The 24841-nt window shown below is 52.3% G+C and overlaps 1 protein-coding gene across 1 annotated transcript in view; it reads right to left on the reverse strand.

Annotated features, from left to right (window-relative positions):
- Positions 1–8596: 8596 nt before the first annotated feature.
- The window catches only part of KIF6 (kinesin family member 6), a 394043-nt gene continuing 377798 nt past the window's right edge, over positions 8597–24841 (reverse strand). The window contains 3 exon segments of the mRNA XM_030315426.1: positions 8597–11475; positions 17033–17139; positions 19550–19639. Of these exon segments, the coding sequence (XP_030171286.1) occupies positions 11465–11475; positions 17033–17139; positions 19550–19639 (208 nt within the window). The 3' untranslated portion in view covers positions 8597–11464.

Below are 24841 nucleotides of genomic sequence, written 5' to 3' on the forward strand. Positions count from 1 at the left end.
TATTTCATTGCGTGGGTATACCAACATTTTATTTATCCGTTCATCAGTTGATAGATACTCAGGTTGTTTCCACTTTTTGGCTATCAGGAATAATGCTACTACAAATATTCACTTACACGCTTTGGTGAGGATGTATGTTTTCATGTCTCTGGGAGTGGAGTTGCTGGTCACGTGGTCATTCTATGTTTAACTTTTTGAGGAGCTGCCTGGCTGTTTTCCAAAGGGGCTGCACCATTGTACGTTCGCACCTGCGGTGTGTGTGTCTTCCAAGTTCTCTGCTCACGTTTTCTGTGATGGGCTGTGGCCGCAGACAACACGAGCTGCCTGTCTACATCCTCTCCCTCCTTCCCAGCTAGCAGAGCCCAAACCGTGTGCTTGTGAGCCCCAGGCAACGGAGCGTGATCGGTCTAACCCATCATGATAGTCCTGCTCCCTGTGCTCTGGGCCGGGTTCCCGGCAGCAGCCCCGAGAGGGGGATTTGTGTGTGAGCAGCGGGGTAAGCCAAGAGCGATACGGATGTGGGGAGAGCAGGGTCAAACAGGAGACCATAGTCCCAGCTCAGCCTGGTTCGTGGAGAGCCCTGGTGGGTGATGCACACTGTTAGTCCCAGGGGGAGGCAGGGGAGCTGGGCTTTCACAGTCCCACACCAGCCAGTCGTTGAGCCATCTCTGGCACACAGCTGGCAAACGGCTCCGGTAACCTGGGGATGGTCCACTGGAGTCCCAGGTGATCGGTAGGCCAGGCCATTGGAAGCAGAACCACATTAAAGAGGGCACAGAAATGGGGAGGAGATCAGAGGATGGACAGCATCCCTCACACCCACTTTCCCGGCTCTCTTGCAGCTCGGGTGGCCCTGTGACCCAGTTCTGGCCAACTGGGTGTGTGCAGAGCCGGTTGTGGACGTGTGGGGCCAGGCTGTGCTGTCCCCGCAAAGGGCTCAGCTGTGGCTGGGCCCACCGTTCCCCCTCTGTGTGCCCTGAATGCACAGATGGCTAGCCTCATTGAGGGAAAGGTCAAGAGGGTTGCAAAGACGCTCAGCTGATTCTTTTTTTTGATGTTTATTTTTTATTTTTGACAGAGAGAAAGAGAGAGAGGCAGATGAGCAGGGGAGGGGTAGAGAGAGATAAGGAGACAGAGAATCCCAAGCAGGCTCCAGGCTCCGGGGCTGTCAGTACAGAGCCCGACGCGGGGCTCGAACTCACAGACCATGAGATCACGACCCGAGCCAAAGTCGGACGCTCAACTGACTGAGCCACTCGGGCGCCACTGGTGCTCAGCTGATTCTTGCACACACCTATCTCTAGATTTCAAAAATGTTGGGAACATAAACCCTATTTGTTTAAGCCACTGTTAGGTATTCTGTTACTTCCCAATGGCTACACAAATTTTTGTTGTTGTTTTAATTGTTCAAGGCTTATTTGAGTTGGAAGAAATAGCAACACACTCTAGTTATCTGAAGTAATTGAAATAATTTGTGAAGGGAAGCCAGGACTGGCTTCTGGAGCAACTGGGCCTGTGTCCTCACTCTTAGCCATTAACAGGCTCTGTTCCCTCTCCTCGCGGGGTGCACCCCTCCACTCGCCCCAGCCAGCCGGCCATTCCCTCCCTGTGCTCCGTCCTGTCTCTCTGCCTCGGATTCTGCTCCAGGCCGCCCTGCTCGCATCCCGTCAGCATCAGCTGCTGCCCTTCTCTTCTTTCTCTTGTACTTCTTGTCTCCAAGGTGAGGCCAATGTCAAGAGCACCTTTTCACGTGGGCCACTTCACAGGTGTCTGGACGGCCTTGAGTCAAGCAACACCTTCAGCTGCTCTGCCCCAGCCAGGGGGTGGGGGCATCACATGTACAGGTGTCACTTGGAAGGGGGTATGGGGAGGCAGATACCGTGGCCTCTGTGTCCAGGACAGGCCATGATGGTTTCGGTAATGAGAGAGAGAGAGAGAGAGAGAGAGAGAGAGATTATAGAAAATAAAAGCCAGGGGGAGATTTTTTTTTCCATTTTACCACTTCAAGTATGTGAATGATCAAGACACTGGTAGTGTCATAGGATTCTTAACCTGCTCTAAGGCCAGAACCAGAACAACAAATAACAGGGGGTGGAGGTGTAGGCAGGATGTGGAGGCCACCCCTGGGGAACATCCCGGCACTGTAACCAGTGCCGAAGGCAGCCAAGGTGTCTCCGCTCCAAAGCACCTCACCCATCCCATGGTTGAGGGGGGCCCTGCCTGGGTGTGGCAGCCGCCTTCTCTGCAGTCCTGCTGGTTCTGGGTGAAGTCACCTGTGGATCTCGAGCTACCCCATACAAGGCTCTTCTATACCCAGAGCTTTCCCAGACAGCACCGTGGCTAGGATGTGGGCTTGTCTCAGAGGAGGAAGGAAGCATCAAGACTCCCCAAACTCACCCCTGACCGGTTTTTCTTTATGGTCTGGAGAGATGGGACCACACAGGTTGACTACCATCTTATCATCACAGACTTGCTACTTCCTGGCTTTAAGCTTGGGTTTGTAGTTACACCTGCAGGGCCGCATAATAATCAAATCCTATTTTATTGCCCTAGGGAAGCTCAATGTGTGAAGAGTTCTCTTGTGTATCATTTAGAAAGCTCATCTGTTGACATCTGGGGGAATCTCAGGCAGGTCTTAGTAACTTCTTCAGCCCAAGTATCCTCCACGGGTCTGGACACTGTCCACAGGCAATGGTGGTGGTTCCAAGGTGGAAGGAAATCAAGGGAAGAGTATGGACTGTCTGTATGGGAGAAAAGGGTGGGCGCTGGGGGCCAGAGCTCTGTCTCTGACATGTTGAGGTGGAAGGAGGGCTGGGTCAGCCCTTAACTGGAGCCCCCCACCCAGGTCCTGGCAGGTTCTCTAGGGTCAAGACACTGCCTTCACTTATGGCCTACCTATTGAGAACCTCCTGTGTGCCTGTTGTCCTCCCCCTGTCCTTGCTGCTCACTCTCCCCTCTGAGGCTCCTTCCTCAGCTCTCCTCTGGTTGTGCCCCTCGTCTCCTGTTCTCACGTTCACTTTTCATGGACCCCCAAAGACTTGACTAGAGTTTAGGATGAGTCCTTCTCAGGAGCACTTCCATTTTAGTGTGTGTGTGTGGGGGGGGGGTGGGGGGTGGTGTACTTATGAAAACCCCAAGCCCACAGAGCCAGAGAGTGGTAACATAATGGTGGAATTGGTGGGTGAGGGTCAAGTCACAAGGTCATCCTGCACCACAGAGGCAGCCCTCTTTCTCTCCACCTTGACTCATTCAATACATGCCAATGGAACCCTCTGTGCTGGGGCCTATTGTAGTGACTCCAGTCAGCTGTGGCCTCATTTGGTCAGGTTTAGGAGAGAATCTGCTTGACTGTGGGGACCTCCCCTGCCCGTCAAACACTCCATCTCCCACCCCACGGGGGCACTGCTCTGCTGTGAGTGACTGATGGACACAGGGCATGATTTATAATCCCTTTCAGGGAATTATTGCTGCTAATGGGCAGAGCCAATTTGTGCTTCCAAGTGGGGAGGGCAAAATCAATTAATGGAGAGTCTAACATGGCCAGGCCTGATGGCAGAGTGTGGCCTGACATCCGGCAAGTGATAAGGGACTTTCTGAGGCTGAACTAATAAGGAGATTGGAGGAAAAAGAAGAAAAACAAAACCCCTCTCAGATCAATTTCGTGTACAATGGGGAGAGAATGCAGAGTAAACAGAGCAGCTGGGCATGGGCCTCTTTCCATCTGGATGAGCCCTGAGATAAGGAAAAGGACAGGTTGCCACCCCACCAACCAACATCGGTATTCGCTTAGGGAGTCACTCAATAGACACATATCCGCACAAATGAAAAAGGGCACGTTCCAAACCGGAACCAAAGGGAGAAGATAAGGCCCACCTGCCCCAGGTACATCCCTTGCAGGGAAAAGGGCAAGTGGAAAAAAGGAGCCGTGGTTTCAGACCCTGCTGCCCTGAGCCCCAATGATTGGCAGCACCACGGGCCCAAGCGACAAGTTCTGCATATGGTCGTCTGGGCTCGTGGACGTGGGACACGTCTGGGCACAGTGAAGCGTGCGGGAGAGCATCCCGTGTGGAGGCAGGGGTAGCACGGGTTTGTATAGGTCTCTGTCCTCGTGGCCAGAGAGGAGTGTGACCTCCAACTGTGTGGCCAGAAGAGAGGAGGGAGAAGGCTGAGGGGTGATTTGAGGGAAAGGCTTTAAACAAACAAACACACCTGGTATTGACCTTGTTCAGATTTTCCATTGTTTTTTCTGTTGTTGTTGTTGTTGTTGTTGTTTGAGCAGTAGGATTCGTTTCTCACATGAACTCTTTCCCTGCACCCCAGGATGGGCACTGTGAAGAGAAGGGCTCTGGTTGAAGTGGGGGATGGGGCTCCCACTTTGAGGGCTTGGATGCAAGAGCCCCCCCACCCCCGACTCGTGACTCTGAAATAGATGCCCTCGCTTAAATCGGATTTACCTCAGAGTGGACTCTGAGGCAAAATTTGGGTGTGAGTAGTTCATGTGGGAAGTGGTCCCAGGAACCCATCCCAAGAGAGTGGGGAGGAGAGACAGGGGAGGGGGGCAGTCAATACAAGGTGAGTTTTTGAACAGGTGTCTGCCGTGGGCACCTGGGTCTCAGCCCCGCCAGGACCTCTGGGAGGCTGTGTGGGGCACACCTCAGAGTTGTCCTGGGGGGGGGGCAAGGAAGCTGGGGGTGTTTGTCCACCAGCGCCTGCCCCTCATTAGTTGAGGATTTGCTCCAGGAGAGCTTAACTCTTGCACTGCTGGCCTGCCCTGCTAATGGACCCAGAGTGTTCCTAGGGAGGAAGAGGACCTTCGGGTGGAGACAGACGGATACTTGAGACAGGAAGCTGTTGGTGTGGATGACAACTGTTCACCAAAGCTACGTGGGACCTCCAGGTGGGTTGGGGGACATGGGCAGGACACAGCCAGTGTCTGTCAGACTCTTCGTTCTATAACTAAGTCATTAGTAGTTTTCTGTGTCATTGTGGTTTGTAAATCCTGCAGGGAAAGAGCTCATCTGTGGAAGTTAATGAAGGAATCGTTCAGCTTGTCAGACAAATACCTTTGGGAGACAATAGGAGTGGGAAGATCATGCCTCTCTCTTGTGATGGCCACTAAATTTGAAAAAGGCAAGGGGATTGTTAAAGGATCCATTAGACACCCTTTATTAAAGAAGCCCTTCGCCTGGGTGGCGCAGTCGGTTAAGCGTCCGACTTCAGCCAGGTCACGATCTCGCGGTCCGTGAGTTCGAGCCCCGCGTCGGGCTCTGGGCTGATGGCTCAGAGCCTGGAGGCTGTTTCTGATTCTGTGTCTCCCTCTCTCTCTGTCCCTCCCCCGTTCATGCTCTGTCTCTCTCTGTCCCAAAAATAAATAAACGTTGAAAAAAAAAATTAAAGAAGCCCTTATGCCTCCTTATGTGTGCAGACTATGGAAAAACCCAGAGCTGCAAGATGCACTGGGGCAAAAGCAGCAATAAACTTGGGAACACATGGACCAGGATGTAGATGTGGGGTGTTGATCAGGATACAGTCCATCTTGGCCCCAGGGAGGAGCAGAGCCTTCCCAGGGCCTGGGAGATGAAGTGAACAGAGAAACTGAGAGTGTAGAAAAGGCCAGGGCTGCTGCTGACTGTGTGGGATCCTGGCAAACATTTTTTGTGAGCTCCTGTCTATATAAGCAATTTGATTAAAACTGCACCAAATTCATGAGTCCATCTGAGGTGTAATGGTTACTGGTGAAGATTTAGAATGTTGTAGACAACAGGTACTCGTGGATTTGTTTGTTGTCCATTCAGTACGTGCGAAGACTCTTTGTCCTATGTCTGGTACTTTTCCTATGTGAGAGTCACTTAAGTCAGCAGGTCAGCACCATTCTGGTGGTCCAGTCCCGAGCAATGTCATGAAGGAAATGCTGCACCGGTCGGTCGGTGCATTGATCTTGCATTGATCGTCACACCTGGAACTGGGAGTGCAGGGGGGAGGGGGCTGGTCTGGGGAAGGGCTGCCTTCTCAAGTTGAGGAGTTGAGGGAAGTGAGAGGGAGGGATCCCTAACCAGCTTTCTGTTTGCTCCTTGCTCTGAGTTCCCCCTCAATGCGCATAAAATGGGCTCAGCCCTGCTTACTGGCAGTTGGCCATAGAAACCCAAATAAAGCAGTTGACCCTAAAAAAGCTTGCTGCCTCCCTCCTTGTCCTGACAGAAGCATCCGGGGCCACATAGCCAGAAGCCATTTTCCACACAGGAGAAGGAACCTGTGTTAAAGGAAATGCTATTGCCTCCTCCCACATTTTACCCATACATTGTCAACTTCCAACATTCACGGCCAGCCTTTCCACATCTCCTCTGCCTTATCACCCCAGCAGACCCTTGGACACATGTCTTGAAATACTCTCTCCCCCCATATTCTTAGATGACTCACATCCCCCAAGTCTCCTATTTGCTGTACTCCGTGTTCCTATTCGACCTCTCAGCCCCACGCCTCTTCACCTCATTGAATCCCTGGCCCACCATTCTAGTTGTAAACCTGCCTCTCCCCCCTTCCTCTCTGTGCCATGCCCCGGCTCTTACACTCTTATCCACCTTGACAGTGAGCCCAGGCCCATCCTATCCCACCCCAACTCCATCTTAGCTCAGATTCCCTTGTTTATTTGTTTTTTGTCCATCTCCCCAATTAGAATGTAAGTTCTTTTTTTTTTTTTTTTTTTTTTTAATTTTTTTTTTCAACGTTTATTTATTTTTGGGACAGAGAGAGACAGAGCATGAACGGGGGAGGGGCAGAGAGAGAGGGAGACACAGAACCGGAAACAGGCTCCAGGCTCTGAGCCATCAGCCCAGAGCCCGACGCGGGGCTCGAACTCACGGACCGCGAGATCGTGACCTGGCTGAAGTCGGACGCTTAACCGACTGCGCCACCCAGGCGCCCCGTAAGTTCTTTTTTTAAAAAAATTTTTTAATGTTTATTTATTTTTCAGAGAAAGAGAGACAGTGTGAGCAGGGGAGGGACAGAGAGAGAGGGAGACACAGAATCTGAAGCAGGCTCCAGGCTCTGAGCTGTCAGCACAGAGACAGATGCGGGGCTCAAACTCATGAACCACAAGATCAGGACTTGAGCCCAAGTTGGACTCCCAACTGACTGAGCTACCCAGGCATCCCTAGAATGAGACGATTGGCACTTTCTCTGTCTTGGTCACCTCTGAGTCACCAGAACTTAGCACAGTGGATGGTACATCCTTGTTAAAAGAATGACCAGATGGATGAGTCATGTTTACATTTGAGGAATTGCAAGGGGAATATTTCTGCCTATACATATGTTTTAAAAGTTTATTTATTTTGAAACAGAGAGGGGAAGGGGCAGAGAGAGAGGGAGAGAGAGAATTCTGTGCTGTCAGCGCAGAGCCCACGGGGCTTGATCTCAGGATCTCACGAACCTTGAGATCATGACCTGAGCCAAAATCAAGAGTCAGACGCTTAGCAGACTGAGTCACCCACGTACCTGAGTCACCCATGCACCCCTTGCCTGTATTTTAAACATACACCCATTGCATTAAAAAACAGTCCCTGTCTACGTATTCAATCATCTGTTTCTATTTGTTTCTATTTCCATCAATTGGTTTTTCTCCTACAAACCATGTTTTCCTGCTTCTTTGCATCCTTGGTAACTTCTACTAGGTGCCCCTTCTATATTGTTAGGTGTTAGATTCTTTTTTTATTCCTTTAAATGTTTTTGAGCTCTGTTTGGAAACTCACTGAAAGCAGTTTGACTCTTTTGATGCTTACTTTTTAGATTTTGTTAGGCGGGACCGAAATAGCTTTGATCTCTGGCTAATTTGGTGCCACTTCCAAATGTATGCCACACATAAATACCTTATGTGTTTTCTGTTCAGTGACTTTTTTTGTGAGAAGGTTTCTCCACTGTGGCTGTTGGGAGTACTCCCAACCCTGTGTTATTTCTGGAAAATTTTCTACTAGCTCCTTTCTGGTGGTTCTTTCTCCAGCCTTGAGTGATTTCCTCACCCACGTGCCTCGCCCAGCAGTTGGCTGAAGACTTGAGAGAACCCTCTGGAGATCTCCGCAGTGTGTCCTCACTCTCTGTCTGCAGCTCACTCACCTCTTGTACTTGGCCTTGCCAATGGAAGCCCCCTTGGCCTCCCTGGACTATAGGCTCCAATTCCTTAACTTGGGAAACCACTGGGCGCCACCTGGTGCCCGCTTCCAGGACTGCAGCCTAAGTACTGTGAGGAGCTGTTAAGTTGGGGCAATCATAGGGCTCACCTCACTTGTTTCCCTTCTCTTGGGGGTTAGTGTCCTGTACTGCCTTTTCCCAGTGTTTTATTGTCTTATAAATTTTGTCTAATTTTCAGTTATTTAGAGCAGGAGGGTAAATCATGTCCCTGTTGCTCTATCATGGCCGTAAGTGGTGGTCCTACTTTTTCATATACAGTGTTCTCTCAAGTGCCCTTTCAGTAGGCAGCGTGGATGGAAAGAGTGAACTCTGAGAAATTCTGCATCTAGTCATATATCATCCCTGGGTTTCAATATCTGTATCTGTTAGCTACAGTTAATGCTTCATGACAAATCACCCCAAGGCTTAGTGGCTTATGACAACAAACATTTATTCTCATGATTTTGGGTCTTTGGATCAGCCAGGGTTCAGCTGGTCTGGGCTGGACTTGATGGGACGGCTCTGCTCCAGGCTACAGGTTCGCTGGCCTTGGCTCCAGGCTGTAGGCTGGGCTCAGATCTGCTCTCTGTATGTTCTGGGATCTAGGCTGAAGGGGCACACCTATCCAGGGCATGTTCTTCTCAAGGCAGATCCCTGGAGTGTGAGAGGAGAGCCCGAGCATGCACGCTCATGTGAAGCCTCCACTTGTATCACGTCTGCTAACATCCCATTGACCAAGGCAAGTCACAGAGCCAAGCCCAAATTTAAGGGGTAGGAAAGAATACCCTGCCGCCATGAGGCTGTGGCAAAGCTTTGGATATATAATTCTATTTCAGGGGGCAAAGTCTTAAGACTGGTTATTCAATCTACCACAGTTTCTGTATCTGCTTCCTAAAAATCCCTTGTAGCAGGATCTGAGCAAGCCACATTCTAAACTGTCCTCCTAACATCTCCTGTCAAGTGAATAGCAGAGCAATTTGAATTCTAGTAGGGACTGGGCTGGAGTCACCGGCCAGGCTGCTTTCCAGAAGATGTTTTGGAAAGCTCTACAGTTTGGCCTGGAGTGAACTCACATGCCCCACTGAGCTCAGGATTGCTGGAGAGTCTTTTCAGAGCATTGCATCCATTTCTCCCATTTTAAAGGCCAGTGAACTTTGTGGAAGATGCACTGTGGTCAAGCATGCGTCCACATCAAAGGCCCAGCTTCCATTGGGAAGGGACATTTGGGGGGGGGGTGTCCCTCTCCAGTTGCTGTACACACTTGGTATACGGCTCTCTCGGCAAGACACCATGGCCCAGCTGTCTGTTTTTCTCTCTTCTTCATTTCCTCTCCTGCCTTCAGTGATTGCTGCAGAAGGCGGGTTCACACCCCGCATGGGCCCACACCACACATCTCTGTCAATAAGGCCTTTGGATCCAGGAGATAAGTTCTCAGCAGGAGATCTAAAGTCAATAGACTCTAACCAGCTCTAGAGGGCCGAGGGCACTAAGGTGTGCCAGGCACACTGAGGCTGTCTCCAAAGACTCTGGCCAACTCCATGCTGCCTCAGGGCTCTTGAGACTGGGTGTCTGTGTTACACGTGTGCCCTGGGCACTCGGGGAGGCTTCTAGGATCTGGCTGTAAGGGCTCTGTTTTGGTCTTCCTGGGTCCTACAGACTTTATTGAGGACTTACTATGTGCCGCAGGACTGTGAGGGCCAGGGAGGCTGGACCCTGCCCGATGGGCCTCAGTCACAGAGCCAGAGTAAAGGCATGGGCCAGATGCCAGCCCAAGAAGTCTGGGTTCTGTCTCTGCCACTCATTAACTGAAAGGGTATTTTGCTCAATGCCAACTTGTGCTGGGGACATAGTGATGAGCAAGACATGTAGGTCCTTGTTGTCATGGAGCTTTTAGTCTTGGGGGAGGGGTTGCAGGCCATAAAAAAATAAGCAAATAAAGAGAGATGATATGTCAGGCGGTGATGAGGAAAATAAAACAGAGAAATGGGATAGAGAGCAACTAGGGGGTGGCTCTAGTTGGGCGGTCAGGGAAAGCCCCCGAGGAGGGGACATTTGCCACTAACAAGCCCTTAGAAGCCAGCCCCCCCCCCCCTTTGCTTCAGGGTTTCTAATATTATCAGTGAGGGTGTGGATTGGAGGGGCTGTATGGCCTGCCTGGCTTTGAGATGGGACCATCTACCTTCTCTCGAATGATCCTTTTACCCAGTCCTGGGCAGGGGGGACAGCAAGCCAATTCAATGTATTTTCTCTCTGCTCTCTTTCCAGGGCGGCAGGTCCTGTATTCATAGGACAGAGATAGCAGGAATGGTAGACAAACACTTTTACTCAGCTTCATTTCAGATGTCCATCCTCTCCCCACTCCACACCTCTCCCCGCCTACTGCTGGCTTGGGACCTTGCTGCCCTTGCCCTCTGAGGGCCTCCTGAGGGCTGGCCCACCCTCCCCTGGGTCTGTATCATGCAGCCAGGCCCCAGAGTGCTGCAAGGGCTCACTGAGGCAAGCTCCTGGCAGCTCTGTTTTCCCGGTGGGAGCAGGGAGTTTGGGCCCAAGTCATGCAGAGCCCCAAGAGGCTGGGTGAGGGTGTGAGGCCCAAGGTGCCCACACCGCGCCTCTCAAGCTCTCTGCAGAGCTCCTGGGAGCCATCCACAGCTCCTAGGGTGCAACGATGTCCTTGGACCCTGCAGGGTGGGTGACTCTTTAGAAATACAGCTGATTCAGGCACTGCCTATGGATCATCTGGGCCATGAGGGTGATGGCACAAGGTTTGGTTTGGGAGATCAGGACTGGCCATCAAGATGCTTTGCACTCCACTGCTTTGTCTTTGGCTCCAACGTCCTGCCTGGCTTGCCCCAGCCATTCCTGGGCTCCTAAACCAGGGGGTAGGGCAGAGAGTGGGCTGGTAGGTAGCTAAAAATAACAGATGATCATTTCTCCCGTATTCTACCAGCATGAGCCTCCCCTGCCACTGCATTATGATGGTACTATTTCATAATCTCCAAGGTTTAAAATCGGCCACTGCAAGAGTGAGCAGAAGCCCTTATATAACCACTAGCACCCCGGCATTGCCTGGTCCGGCCAACAGCCCCAGTACCCACAGCAAGGTTGGAGCCAGAAGCCCTGGCCCCAGCCTCACTGGCAGCCTCCAGGACACCATCCTTAAGGAAACGCGGCCCCCTCTATGGGAACCCAAATCACTAGTTGCTCCCAGCAGCCCACAGATCACATCTGAAGCCAGGGCGGGTGAGAAGAGATGCCTTCCTTCATCTGTACTCCATTCTTGCTGCCACAGTGCACGGCCGGATGCTTACTGGAAACCTGAAAGGAGACAGGATGTCTTGGTTAGGCTGTGCGCGGGGGCACTGATTTGTCCCTGATTGAAGCGCATGGGGAGGCGGCGGCGGGCCACTCCCCTTGGGTCTCAGTGCCCGGACTCCTGGGGGTTGCATTTATTCCCCCAGCAATGAAGGACGCAGCCTCCTTTGCCGTCTCCCTGAGCCAGGACCTACAGTCATTGTTCAGCCCCACTGACATCCCTACCAAATTCTCCAAGAGATTCTCTTTTTTGGTCCTTCTATTCACTATATTCCGCCTGACCACCACGGCCCATCCTGTCACCTGCCACGGCTGGACAGGGAGGGAGAAGGGCCCCTGAGGACTAGCCAGCATGGTCCCCAACCTGTGGTGCGACTGGGCAAATCGTGTTGGTCCTCTGGGCCTTACTTTCCAAATACCCAGGTGGACGGAGCAGATGAGGTATCTGGTAGAAGAAAGGTGGCTGGCAGGGCTCCTTGCTTCTCCGAGTGTGCTCCGTGTATCAGCAGCATCGGCATCTCCAGGGAGCTTGTTAAGAAGTGCCGAATCTAAGACCCTACCCAGACTTCCAGGACCAGAATCTGCACTTTAACAAAACCCCTAGATTTACTGGCACATTAACGTGTGAGAAGAAATGGTATGAGTGACGCAGTTCATTTGCTTGAAGTCTGGCTCTCATGATTAGAGCAGAAGGGCTTGGGAACACTGTTTAAGACACCTGCAGGGGGCAGAGAGATTGAGGAGTGGGGTGGCCGCGGCCATCTGCGTGTGGGCACGGGGACCTGGCAGCGGGTGGGGAGTGTGGGCATGGTCCGCCTGACGTCGCTGAGGGAGAACCAGTAAATCTCTGTGCTGCACTGAATGTGGGAGGTGGCAGCGAGGGAGAGGTTGAAAACGATTCAAGGCTACGAGCCCTTGGTCCTTCAGATCTAACTCTGAGTGCAAGACCCCAGGCTGTTTAATTAAGTGAAGATGGTCCTTACTTTTCAGACATTCCCAGCTGTTCTAGATGAATCTTAGAGCGGGAAGGAAGGACACCAGGCACACCGGTGCATGTGAAGGGGATGTGTTCCAGTCACTCTGGACCCACGGTTCCCAGCTCTGCTGAGCACTGGAAACCCCTGGGGGTGGGGGGACCTTTAGAAATCCCAGGCCACTCCCAGGACAGATTAAATCAGAATCTCGTGGTGGTGGTAGGGGACCAGGTGACACCACTGAAGAGCCAGGGCTGAAACCCACTGCTTTGTGGGCTCTCTGTCCCAAGGACGGTGAGGGCAGGTCCTGGGGACCGGCAGGCATGGGGCCGCTGAGCATGTCCTGGCTCCGGTGTTTCCCCTGCACCGCTGATGCGCAGCCTGGGCCAGGATGGGTTAGCACTGCCGGTGGTGAGGAGCAGAGGGTCTGAGCCGGCTCCCGCCCTGGACTGTCACTGCATCCCACAGACGCTTGCCTGCAGTGGTGACCGGGGCAGGGGCGGGGCTGAGAAGGAGCGCCACAGAGCAGGGCTGAGTGCCCCACAGACCCAGACCTCAACCCCACAGAAAAGGTGCCATTTCTTTACTTGACGAACCCCAGTGAAGCAATGGAGCTGTCAGTCTGTACTGGGATTTTGTGACGGTAGTTTCCCAGACTGGAGGGTACGGCTACAGAGAAACCATTGAAAGGAAATCACTCCTCACCCTGTTGGGCCAGTTCCCACCAGAGGCCAGTTTCCCCGCTAACAGCTCCCTGGCGCTTGGCTGTTTATGAGGGACTCTTATGGACATTATCTCAGGAGAGGCTGGCCACCTTGACGAAGGGGGAATCTGAACGTGGCGGATGTGTGAAGGCGGGGGCAGTGACCTGCCTAAGGCCCACAGCGCTGAGTCAAGGAGCCCCGCGTTTAGGCCTCCTCCCTCCCAGTTCTGGGGCCTTTCCATTTTCCTGGGATGGATCCTGCCCGGTGGGGAGCTGGAGGGTTTCTCGCAGTGGGGATGGCGGAGTCCAGGCTGGCAGGGGCCTCTGAGGCACTCCGCAGAGGCTCCGCCTGGCCCCGGCTGGAGAAGAGGGCAAGGGGGTCACACCAAGGTTCCTGTCCAGATGGAAACACTTCCAAACTCAGGGATTAAGGAAGGTTTTATTAAAAAGCACTCTAGAAAGGGGTTTACCTCATTTTCTCAGATTTTAAAGCCATCCTTGCCAGTTGGAAACAGCAGATTTGACACTGTGGATGACGAACGCCCCATACGGGGGATATATACCTGTCCACACGTGCCCCTGGCAGGGATTTAAACGTTCCACAGCTTTTCCATGAATCCTAAATCAACTAGATTCATCCTGGCCCTTGGTGAAGTGTGTGAGGCGGCGGGCGAGGCTTACGTTAAATCACCCTCTCTGGGCTCCTGCTCTTAGGCTGATAGTCACAAATTCCCCATAATGAGCACTCCTGAAGAAGCCCAGACAGACAGCGCCACTAAATTAAGAGCAGAGGGAGCCCAGGGCAGGGGAGAGGGAAGTGTTTGCTTTGGCTGGGGAAGGTGCCTGGGGCCCGGCCTGCATGTTTGCCTGACAGGGAGGCCTGATAAGTGGGCTGTGTGGAAAGTGCTGCGTGGTGGGGCCTGGCCATCTGCCGCACGTTGGGGGAGGCCGCACCTGCTGGCCCTCTGGCCCTGACCTGGTGGAACCCTTGTCACCCTTCTTCAGCTTCCTTTGCAGCCACACAACCACTAAGAACCCAAGATTATTTTTTCTCCCCTTGAGAATAAAAATTGAACCCTTGAACTTTTGTTTTGATGAATTACTTCCAGGCTGCTATTTGTTTGGAGAACAAAGCTCCCAGCTGCAGGGTGGGTAGAGGCCAAGAGACAAACACCCGACCGACCACAGAGTGACTTTTCAAGACAGCATGGCCAACTGGAGACAGCACAGAAAAGCTGGGTTATCCTAGCTCTGCCATTTGTTAGCTGGGCAAGTTATTCAGCCTCTGTGTGCCTCAGTTTCCCCTCCTGTCAAAAGGGGGATCAGACTCTTGGCTCTGTACACTCGCAGCACCCCATCTTTCAGTACAGTTTTCTGTACCATCTGGGCAATGGCATTAGCAGGAGGACGCCATCTTGACATAGACCTTGGGTTTATGCCTCTTCTTGTCAGAGAGGGTTGGAAATAGTGTCTTTATGTGGGCAAAACCTGGGTAAACACAACCGAACAATGTAGCTGACGTGTAGACTTCTTAAAGGGATGGATGATGGCTGATTTCAATGCATTTGTTCCAGGGGAGGGTTTCTTCCTTCACATATGTTCTGGACGCCATGCCCTCTCGTTCCTCCAAGAGTTTCCCCTGCAGGCTTGGCCCTCTTTTCCCTACCATCAGCCTCCTTTCTTCTCCCGGACCATTCCTCTCAGCACATAAGTGCGTCTTCACAACCACTGCCTCCCTTCAGCCCCAGCCTCCCGACTGCCCCTCCTCCCAGCCAAGCCCTTGGGTCAGCTGTCCCCACTCACTATCTCTACTTTTGCTCCTTCTTTTCTTTCCTCAACCACCGCAATGGCCCCTTTATTCTCCCAGGTCCCCGTCCACAGGGCACTTGTCCAGGGCCACCATGACATGCGAAGTGGCCACCAGGCAGCATCCCATTCTTGCTTAGCCTTCCAGCAGCCCTGGGCTCTACCACCCCTCTCCCCTGGACCACGTTCCCCTGCAGGCCTGCCTGAGGCCACACTCGCTCCCCTGCTGTCTCTTCTCTCGCCCTGGCTGAGCCTTCTCAGTAGCTTTGGTGAGATCTTCCTGCTTACCCCCAAATGTCAGAGTGCCCCAAGGGTCTGTGTCAGCGATTAGAATAACCCTATTTACTCTCCTCAATAGGGATTCCACCCAGTGCATTCAGACCTTGCCGCTGAGCTCCAGACTCGTGTTCAGGGGCCTACTTATCTCCTCTGATATCTCAAAGGGCTACTGAAACTTGAATGGGCCAGCCGGAAATCTGAATTCCCCTAGCAACTTCCCTCTGGTGTCCACTCCGCCCTGCCTTCCTGCTGATGGCATCCCCATCCTGTTAGCTGCTCAGAACAGGTGCCCATGAGCCCTTCTGGCTCTCTTTGCCCTCACGACTCACGTCCGATCTGCCACTAGGTCCAGGCTACCCTCACCCCTTGCCTGGACCTCCCCAGGAGCCAGATGACTGTGCTAATCCCGGACCTCTACAACCTCTGCTGTGTACAACGGCCAGAGTCAGCTTGCCAAAGTTTCGGTCAGACCACATCGCACCATGGCTTAAATTCTTCAGTGAGTTTCCCACTACATCAGGAATAGAAGCCAAGCCCCTTACCCTCGCCCACAAGGCCTGTTCATTTGGCTCCTGTTCTCGAGCTGAGCCCTTAAGTGACTCTGGCCTCCTTCCCACCCTGTGACCAAACAAAGCTCCCTCCAGGGCTGTTCACTTTCTACTCCTTCCGCTTGGAATGCTTGCTCACGGGACACTGCATGGACACTCCATTCTCACTATTCAGCTACTAGTTCAAGGTTCCCCTCCCCAGGGAGCCCCCGCCCCCGCCCCAGTTAATGGCAGTCTTCCCTGTGGCTCTCTACCACATTATAGATTTTAGCTATTTCATAGCGCTTACCAGCACGTCAAATGGTCTCTATCTGTGGGTGTGTTCTCTGTCTCTCCCCCACCTCCAGAACGCCATGGAAGGCCATCCTTTACTTGGGATGTTCCATCCCCGTGTGCAGAACCCCTAGTGTCTCAGCTGCAGACAGTTGGCCATGAAACTGACTGTGGGCTTCTTGCAGCAGGTGTCAGTCATTATAGGATCTGAGTCTGCCATTTCATCCACCAAGGTGTTGACATGGGAAAGCAACACTCAACCTGCCTGGTAGCCTTTGGCTTACTGGGACGAGGTTAAATGCGAGGGGCCAGCGTAAGGGGTCTTGGGTCTTATCGCTGTGGGTCTCTGGGGGAGAAGGAGGCAGGAGAAGAGAAGGCCTGTCCATAGCAGGGGGCAGCTTCCAGGAGGAAGATGGGGGAGGTGGGTGACAAAGGCCAGGAAGGGCCTTCTCTGCTTCTTCCTGTTGTCTGGAACACCACAAGTATTCCTTCTGTAACTGTTAAAGGGGTCCTCAGGCCTGAGCTTTCAAGTGGTGTTTACGTCTACAACTCATTGGCAAGAACCATGCTCCAATAGGAGAGTGATATTTCTAGCTAGGAATTCAAGTTACCAAGCCATCACTCAGCCCCTTCCCATATGGAGAAGGCTGGACAAAGGAGAGATGGCTTTGGGGACACAGAACAAAGGGAGCTGAAGATCCGGAGGAGGGAGGGAAGCTTTGCCAAGCAAGGCGAGAGCACCTGGGCCTGCCACCCCCTTGGGTCTGTCTTGGTGTTTGTGATGCTGTCTTCTGGAGCTTTTTTCCAGGAGGAAGCAGAGGCCAGGCACATGTGAAGGGACCACAAGTTCAGTCCTGTGGTTTCAGGAATATACAGGAAGCTCACTTCTCACTCTGGCCTCCCCCTTACCTCCCTCAAGGGTTGGTGAGCCGAGCTGGGTGACCTGTGACCCTGGAGGAGGAGGAAGGTGTACTTACATTTCTTCTGCAGAATGCTCTGTCTGGCCTTGATGAATGCCAGGATGTCAGAGTCAGTCTGGCTGTCCCCAGTGAGAGGGATAGATGATGCTGGCTTCTCAGGGATGCTGAGGACAAGCACATGCACACATCACTGCACCTTACATTTGAACTCCATGCTTACCTTTCCAAAGTGCTTTCCATGTTCAGTAACCGGATCTCACCCAGGAGGCTGCCTGGCAGTCTGCCTCCTCACCCCTCCACCCAGTCTGTGCAGGAACCACAGTGACCCTTTCATCATATCCTCCTCCTCTGGCTTAACCCTGTTGGTGGATTCTCCTCACTCTCAGAGTGAAATTCAGACTCTCTTCATGTGTGATCTGGGCCCTGGGCTACTACTCCGCTCCAGCCGCCCTGCCCTTCTTTCTTTAAAAAAAAAAAAAAAAAATTTTTTTTTAATGTTTGTTTGAGAAGAGGGAGAGACACAGTGCAAATGGGGGAGGGGTAGAGAGAGAGGGAGACACAGAACATGAAGCAGGCTCCAGGCTCTGAGCTGTCAGCACAGCCCAACGCGGGGCTCAAACTCACAAACAGTGAGATCGTGACCCGAGCCAAAGTCAGATGCTTAACTGACTAAGCCACCCAGGCGCCTCAGCCCTGCCCTTCTTTCTGTTATTCTCTCTCTCTCTTTTTTTTAATATGAAATTTATTGTCAAATTAGTTTCCATACAACACCCAGTGCTCATCCCCACAGGTGCCCTCCTCAATGCCCATCACCCACTTTCCCCTCCCTCCCACCCCCCATCAATCCTCAGTTTATTCTCAGTTTTTAAGAGTCTCAATGGTTTGCCTCCCTCCCTCTCTAACTTTTTTTTTTCCCCTTCCCCTCCCCCCATGGTCTTCTGTTAAGTTTCTCAGGATCCACATAAGAGTGAAAACATACAGTATCTTTCTCTGTATGACTTATTTCACTTAGCATAACACTCTCCAGTTCCATCCACGTTGCTACAAAAGGCCATATTTCATTCTTTCTCATTGCCAGGTAGTATTCCATTGTATATATAAACCACAACTTCTTTATCCATTAATCAGTTGATGGACATTTAGGCTCTTTCCACAATTTGGCTATTGTTGAGAGTGCTGCTATAAACATTGGGGTACAAGTGCCCCTATGCATCAGTACTCCTAGGGTAAATTCCTAGCAGTGCTATTGCTGGGTCATAGGATAGATCTATTTTTAATTTTTTGAGGAACCTCCACACTGTTTTCCAGAGCGGCTGTACCAGTGTTATTCTCTTACTCAATGGCTTTGCTTTGGCTGTCTCCTTTCCCCAGCCTGCTCTCCCCCCGAGACCTTTGCATGGTTGAATATGCTTTGTCTCTGCATCTTCCCCATCTCTGGTGCAGCCCCCGCCCCTCGCCTTCCCTAAACCAACCCCATTCCACCTGAGGTGTCACTGTCTCCTTCAGCACCCAACTTAGATGGCACATCCTTTAGGACGTCTACCCAGTGCATCCCTACCCCCCCACCATGGCTTAGCTAGTTCCTGGGGCAGATAAGTATTCTCTCTTCTCTCTGTAAAAACAGTTAGCTGAGTAAGTTGCCGTGGCTGAAAAAAAATACTACATTTCCCAGCCTCCTTTGCTGCTATGTGTTGGTCAGGTGACCAGGTCCCAGCCAATGAGATTTATAAGAAGTGTGGGATTTCCAAAAAATCCTTTTAAAAAAGTAAGAATGTATGTGCCTTTCTCCCTCCTCTTTTTCCATTTAATAACAAGCCTGCCCCCACAAGAAAATTCTAAGCAGTGCCCTCCTGGCTTGCAAGCCTCATCCTCATACAGCAGGTGATAGTATCCACTCTGTCAGAAGCCAGTGAGGACTGTCCACAATAAGGGGCTGTTCCCCATCACAAGTAGTTGTGTTGGCATCCAGCTGCAGTCAGTGACAAGGGCTCCCATGGGGCTGCACGGAGCTGTTCCTTCTGTCTGGGCTCGGGGAGGGGCATGGCTGGATCTCACCCCTTAGACTGCTTGGGGGGAGAGTAGGGTCTGCCAGGTGAAGAAGGGTGTTCAGGTGTTCTAGTCAGAAGGCATAAAGGGCACTGCTGAGGAGAGGCCTTGGCAGCTTTGTTCGGTCTGGAGTGAACGGCTCACAGGGCCAAGGCTAGCTAGGCTTGTCAACTCTCTGCCCTTCCCGGCCTGGGGACCCTGTGGCAGGGCTATGTTGGAATGGCCAGTGGGCTGGCTCTTCTTTCCTTTAATGGCCCTGGGTATATCTATTTACACAGACACTTGGAGCAATTCTGCCCGCGCAGGGCAGCAGAGGCCCCTGGGAGAAAACTTCTCTGCCTTGGGACTCGGTATCTGTGAGAGACTCCAGGGTATTCCTGGGGTGTCAGGGTGGAGGCCAGCCCTGGGCTGTGTCTGTGCAGCCACTGGACACGGGGCTCCTCAGGATGTGGGAGAAGAGCACTGGCAATTTTGACCCATTCCACTCATGGCAGGGGCTGTCACAGGCATCAGAGGGAGACGACAGACCTGTCTTCCAGGGAGGCGCTGGTGCTGCTGGGCTCCCGGCTGTGCGGGATGGGACAAGGCAAGGGCAAGATTTTCCTGGCGTTCACATCACTGCAAAAGGAAAATGACAAAAGGAAGAGGTATGAGAGGAGGTTTCCAGAAGAGAAATTTAGGTTTGTATTTAGGAGCCATAGGGACTGAATGTTTGTGTCCCCCAAATCCATACGTTGAAGCCCAAGCACCCAATGTGATGGTATTTGGAGGTGACGCCTTTGGGAGGTAATGAGGTTTTGAGGAGGTCCTGAGGGTGGGGCCCCATGATGGTACTGGTACCCTCACAAGAAGAGGAAGAGAGATCAGAGCTCCATCTCTCTACCATGTGAGGACACGGCGAGAACACGGCCATCTGCAAGCCAGCAGGAGGGTCCTTACCAGCCACAGAACACCCTAGTCGGGGTGGTGTGATGAGATAACAGGGATTTGTTTCTCACAGTTCTGGAGGCTGGGAGTCTGGGATCAGGGTGCGGCATGGTCACATTCTCACGAGGGTCCTCTTCTGGCAAACTGCCAAATTCTCATTGTGTGCTCACAGGACAGAAAAAGAGTGAGCTAGCTCTCTGGCCTCTTCTTACGAAGGCACTAATCCCATCAACGAGGGCTCTACCCTTGTGACTTAAAGAGGCACCTCCATATACCATCGTATCTGGGATTAGGTTTCAACATATGAAGTTTTGGAGGATGCATTCAGTTTATAACATTCTGTCCCTGCCCCCCATCCCTTCACCCCCAACAAATTCACATCCTTCTCACACGTGAAACACGTTCCCTCCATCCCAGCAGCTCCCAAAGGCTTAACTCATCCTGGTATCAACTCTAAAGTCCAAAGTCTCATGTAAATCAGAGACGGGTGAGACTGGAAGTCGAATCACCCTGAGGTGGAATTTCTCACTGGCTGTGAACATGTGAGAGCAGACAAGTTATGTGTTCCCAAAATACAATGGTGGACAGGCATAGGTTAGACATTCCCATTCCACAAGGGAGAGAGAGGAAGGGAGGGAGGGAGGGAGAAAAGAAGGAAGGGAGGGAGGGAGGGAGGAAGGAAGGAAGGAAGGAAGGGAGGAAGGGAGGAAGGAAGGAAGGGGTGATGGGTCCCAGGCAAGTTCGAAACCTAGCAATGCAAACTCTGTGAGAACTTAAGGCTTGAGAATAATCCTCTCGGGTCCAGTGTTCTGCCTTCTGGATTCACTGGGGTGACAGTCCCGTCTTCTGGACCCACTGGGTAAAGGTCCTGCTGGGCTCTGCTGGGCAGGGGTCGTGCCCTCATGGTTCTGCTGGGAGGCCCTGCCCCCACAGCTTTTGAGGGGGCAGTGCCCACTCCCGCTTTTGAAACGGAAGAGGCAGCCAGGATGCTCTCTCAATTGCCTTCAGGGTCACTCTTCCCTTAACTTGGAAGAATAGTGCACATTCATAGCAGAAGACCTGTGCCATTTAATCCTCTCAATTGTCTCATTATCCTCATTATATAAATGAGGAAATGGAAGCTTAGGGAGGTTAAAGAAATTCTAAAAGTTACCGGCTGGCTAGTGGCAGAATATGAATCTAACCCATGACTCTGTGAGGCATCAGAATCCGTTTCTGAGCCATGATCCTTTATTAACTGGACCCGGCTCTGTGGGGTTCTGAGGAAGCACATGTTGGGGATGCATGGCTCACTCCTGGCCACACCTACTGAACAGCCCCTGGTTCCAAATGATAAGTCATACCCAACAGGTGTCTGACCCACTCAGGCAGGTGCGGTTTGGCCCATTTAACTAGCTTGCCTAATGTGTGCACCTTGCCTTGGATTCCTGGTTGCAAACACCCGAACCCAACAGTGCTCCTTGGGAGAGGAAGAGGCCAGCCACCAAAGTTGTCCCAAGATGCCAGTGGCATGATGGGTTTCTCTCCCTGGTCTGGGATGGTCCTGCATAGACACCATATCCAACCTGGGAGAGGCCTCAAAATTCCTCTGGCTGGGACTCTCCTTTACAGATGGGGGCACTCAGGCTGAGAGGCGGGTTAGGGTTAGACAGGGCCACTGGCTTTGCCTAGCCTGCACCATCAGTCCGAGGCACTCCACAGGCCCTGCAACCTGCTGCCCCACCCATGGGTACAGCCCCTTCCCCAGCTCTGGCCTTCAGCCCTCTCCCATCTCAGCCCTCCCTGGGCCCGCCTCCACAGGTTCGAGACTGCCGGTCAAACAAACAGGGAAGGAAATCAGAGCCTGGGAATCCCTCCCACCCCATGCCTATTTCCCTGCATCCCAGACTGTACTGGGCGGCGGGGAGAGACGGGGATCTATGCTGTCTGGTCAGAGAAACTGTAGAACCAGAGGCAGCCATGAGGTGGCAGAGGCTCTGCATGCTTTTCTTTGGAGAAAGTGGCCAATGATCCGGGCTCCTTCTGAACGGTTCCTGGTGCAGGCCTCCAGAAGGGGAGAGAGGGCTTTCCGTTTCGTAGGTGCTTCGACTACACCAGGTCAAAGTCAGTTTGGAAATTGTAGCCAGTCTTTTGCCAGATCAAGTCACTGGCACTCAAATGGCTCATTAACTCAATGGATTCCCAATGGATTCCCAGTAGATCCTGCTTAGGATTCCAGGGAACATCCAAGTACAAACTGTTGAGGGCTGGTAGCATGTGGAAGAGGGGCAGAGGTGGACAATGGGCAGGGCAGAAAGGGGTCAGGATCACACTGTGGAAAGATGGGGGTATCCAGGACCCTCTGCAGAGGCCCAGTCGCCCAGCCTGCTGCCTCAACCACTCAGGAAGGTGGCATAATGTGAAGGCTTGGGGCTCCTGAGGGAGAGGACTCCTCCAGTCCTGAAGCTGCTTGAGGGCCCCCCGGATGCCGCAGCTAAGTTTCTGGACCCTTAGGATCACACTGCAAGTTATTTTTGTTTTCTTCCCTGACCAACCAGCCTCTGACACTGCATTCGTTTCTCATGTTGATATTCCTTCTGGAGACAGAACACACCAGCCATGAGAATTAACTACCTCTTTCCTAATAGGGATTAAAAAGTGGTAGTAATAACAAGCCTCCTGGGTTGCCAATCAGAGTGCTGTGCATTTAGCGTGATCGGCCTGCAGGCACGGGGCATCCCTGGGGAAGTGATGAGGTCAAGTTTCTTTCGGAACCCGAGGAGCAGAGGACCGCCCACCAGGCCTGCAGTGAGTCCATGGACAGCAGCCTCTCTGGAGCTCGGATGGAAACTGCCTGCTGGACTCTCACGCTCTCGCCCCAGCAGCTGCTCAATGGCACTGGTGCATTTATCTGCATGGAACGATAGTGTCAGAGGGACCTCGGCGCATCTTATAGATGAGATGAGGAGATCCCCAAGGGGGAGCTGCCTTGCTTGCTCAAGGTCCTGCTGATTGGAAGAAGTACAAGGAGGATTTCTCTCAGACATCCTTTGTGAAAGTCTACACCGAAGGGACTCCTTGCAGGTGACCAGCGGTCTCATCTGATGCACACCTCTGAAATTACGGGTTGCAGCTTCAGGGTTAAGGGTGTCTTGGCAGGCACATCCAGGGATCATCTTCAATTGGAACACCTAAGGAAAAGGAATATCCAGGGATGCCAAGGCCCTACTACTGGAAGGGGGCATGATTCTTATAGTGGTTCCCCAAGAAGATTCTAGGAAGCCCTGCCCAGTGGCCGATTCTTAGACTTCTTCCATGGTGGGCACTCTCTCACAGAAGCTGGGAGGTAAAGGCTGGTGGCAGGGGGACAAATGGACAAGCAATACAGAGAGGCAGCCTTGGCTGATGGACAGCAAGGGAGAAGGGGAAAGCAGCCTAGACAGGAAGGCAAAAAGAAAAAAAGAGGGAGAAGGGGAATGTAGGGTGGGGATACAGGTGGGCAGGGAGAGAAAGTGGAAGAAAGGGATGGAGAAGAATATAGTGCAGGAGTGAAGCAGAGAGGGGAGAGGAGGTGGGGAGAGAGCAGGGGGGAGGGAGGTGGGAAGAATGGAGCCTGGAGTTCAGGATTACTGGGTAATCTTCGTGTTGCCAACCACAGAGTTAAACAACCCCTTTCCCTTTCTGTGCCTGCTAGTTAAACGAGGGGTTGAATTCAGGGTTTCTCCACAGAAATGGTGAAGGCCGACAGCAGGGAGTTCTGGTTTTCCAGTCAGAGGTTGGCTTTGTGAGCAAGTGTACATTTGCCTTTTGAAAATCCTGGCCCCTTGGGCAGATCAGGCTGTGGGCACACAAAGAGGGGAGAGCCCAAGGAGGAGGACCTGGCATTTCGCAGAACCTAAAGAAAGCACGGTTGAATGAAATAGCACAGCATATGGGCTGTAAACTGCCGCCTCCTGCAAGTGCCCCTCAAGGGCAGTCATTGATGTGAGGAGTGAGCAGGGTGGCTGGACGCCGACAGGCCTGGGTTCCAATCCTGCCTTACCACTGACTAGCTGGGCGACCCTGAGCAAGTGAACTGAGCTCTCAGAGCCCGGGTGTTCTCATCTGTAAAATGGGGACAATGATAGTATGTATGTGGCACATTTGCTCAGTGCCTGGCCTACAGGGTTCCTGGAAACGACAGGGTATTATTCCTGTGAGAGAAGAAAGCTAATGCTGTCTCCTCAGAGAACTTAAGGACATCAACAACTAATCCTGCACTGCTGGAGGTTTGCAGAGAATGTCTGAGGAACCATGACCCGGGCACAGGGTCTCCTCCCCACCTCACCCCTGCTAGAGCCTGTGAGCTCTCTTCTGTCAGCATTAGAAAGCATGTGGCAGTGATTTCCTTGTCAAAGGTGGAGCCCCCAGACCGCTCCCTTTCCAGTCAATAACAGGGACCTTTCCTCTCACCTATTGGAAACTTTCTGCCTACAATTTTTGGTATCTGAACTGCAGTGTGGGAGGGAAATTAGGGGTGCCAACCACTCACAGGTGAGGTGTCTTAGCAAATTCTGTTCAGGATATTTGGTTATTTCTGCTGAGGTTTAGAGGTCAAACCAGAGCACTGGCTGCCACCAGAGATGACAGGGCCTGATATTCCAAGGCCTACCTGGGCCATCTCCCCAAAGACCCTCCTGTGAGCAGTCTTCAAAGGGGCCTGGGGTAGAGTTCTGCGAGCAAGATTTTGAGAAAAGCTTCCATGGGTGACCTTTACTTTGAAATTCAGAGTTGTGAATTTCATTTGGCAGCCATGGTCTATTTCTACTGTATAGCCCTTGGAGTGTGTGTATTGGGCCTTCACACACACACACACACACACACACACACACACACACACACTTCATTGTCTTTGAAACAAAGAAAACTTAGAGA

The sequence above is a fragment of the Lynx canadensis genome, chromosome B2 (assembly GCF_007474595.2).
Source record: "Lynx canadensis isolate LIC74 chromosome B2, mLynCan4.pri.v2, whole genome shotgun sequence".
NCBI lineage: Eukaryota > Metazoa > Chordata > Mammalia > Carnivora > Felidae > Lynx > Lynx canadensis.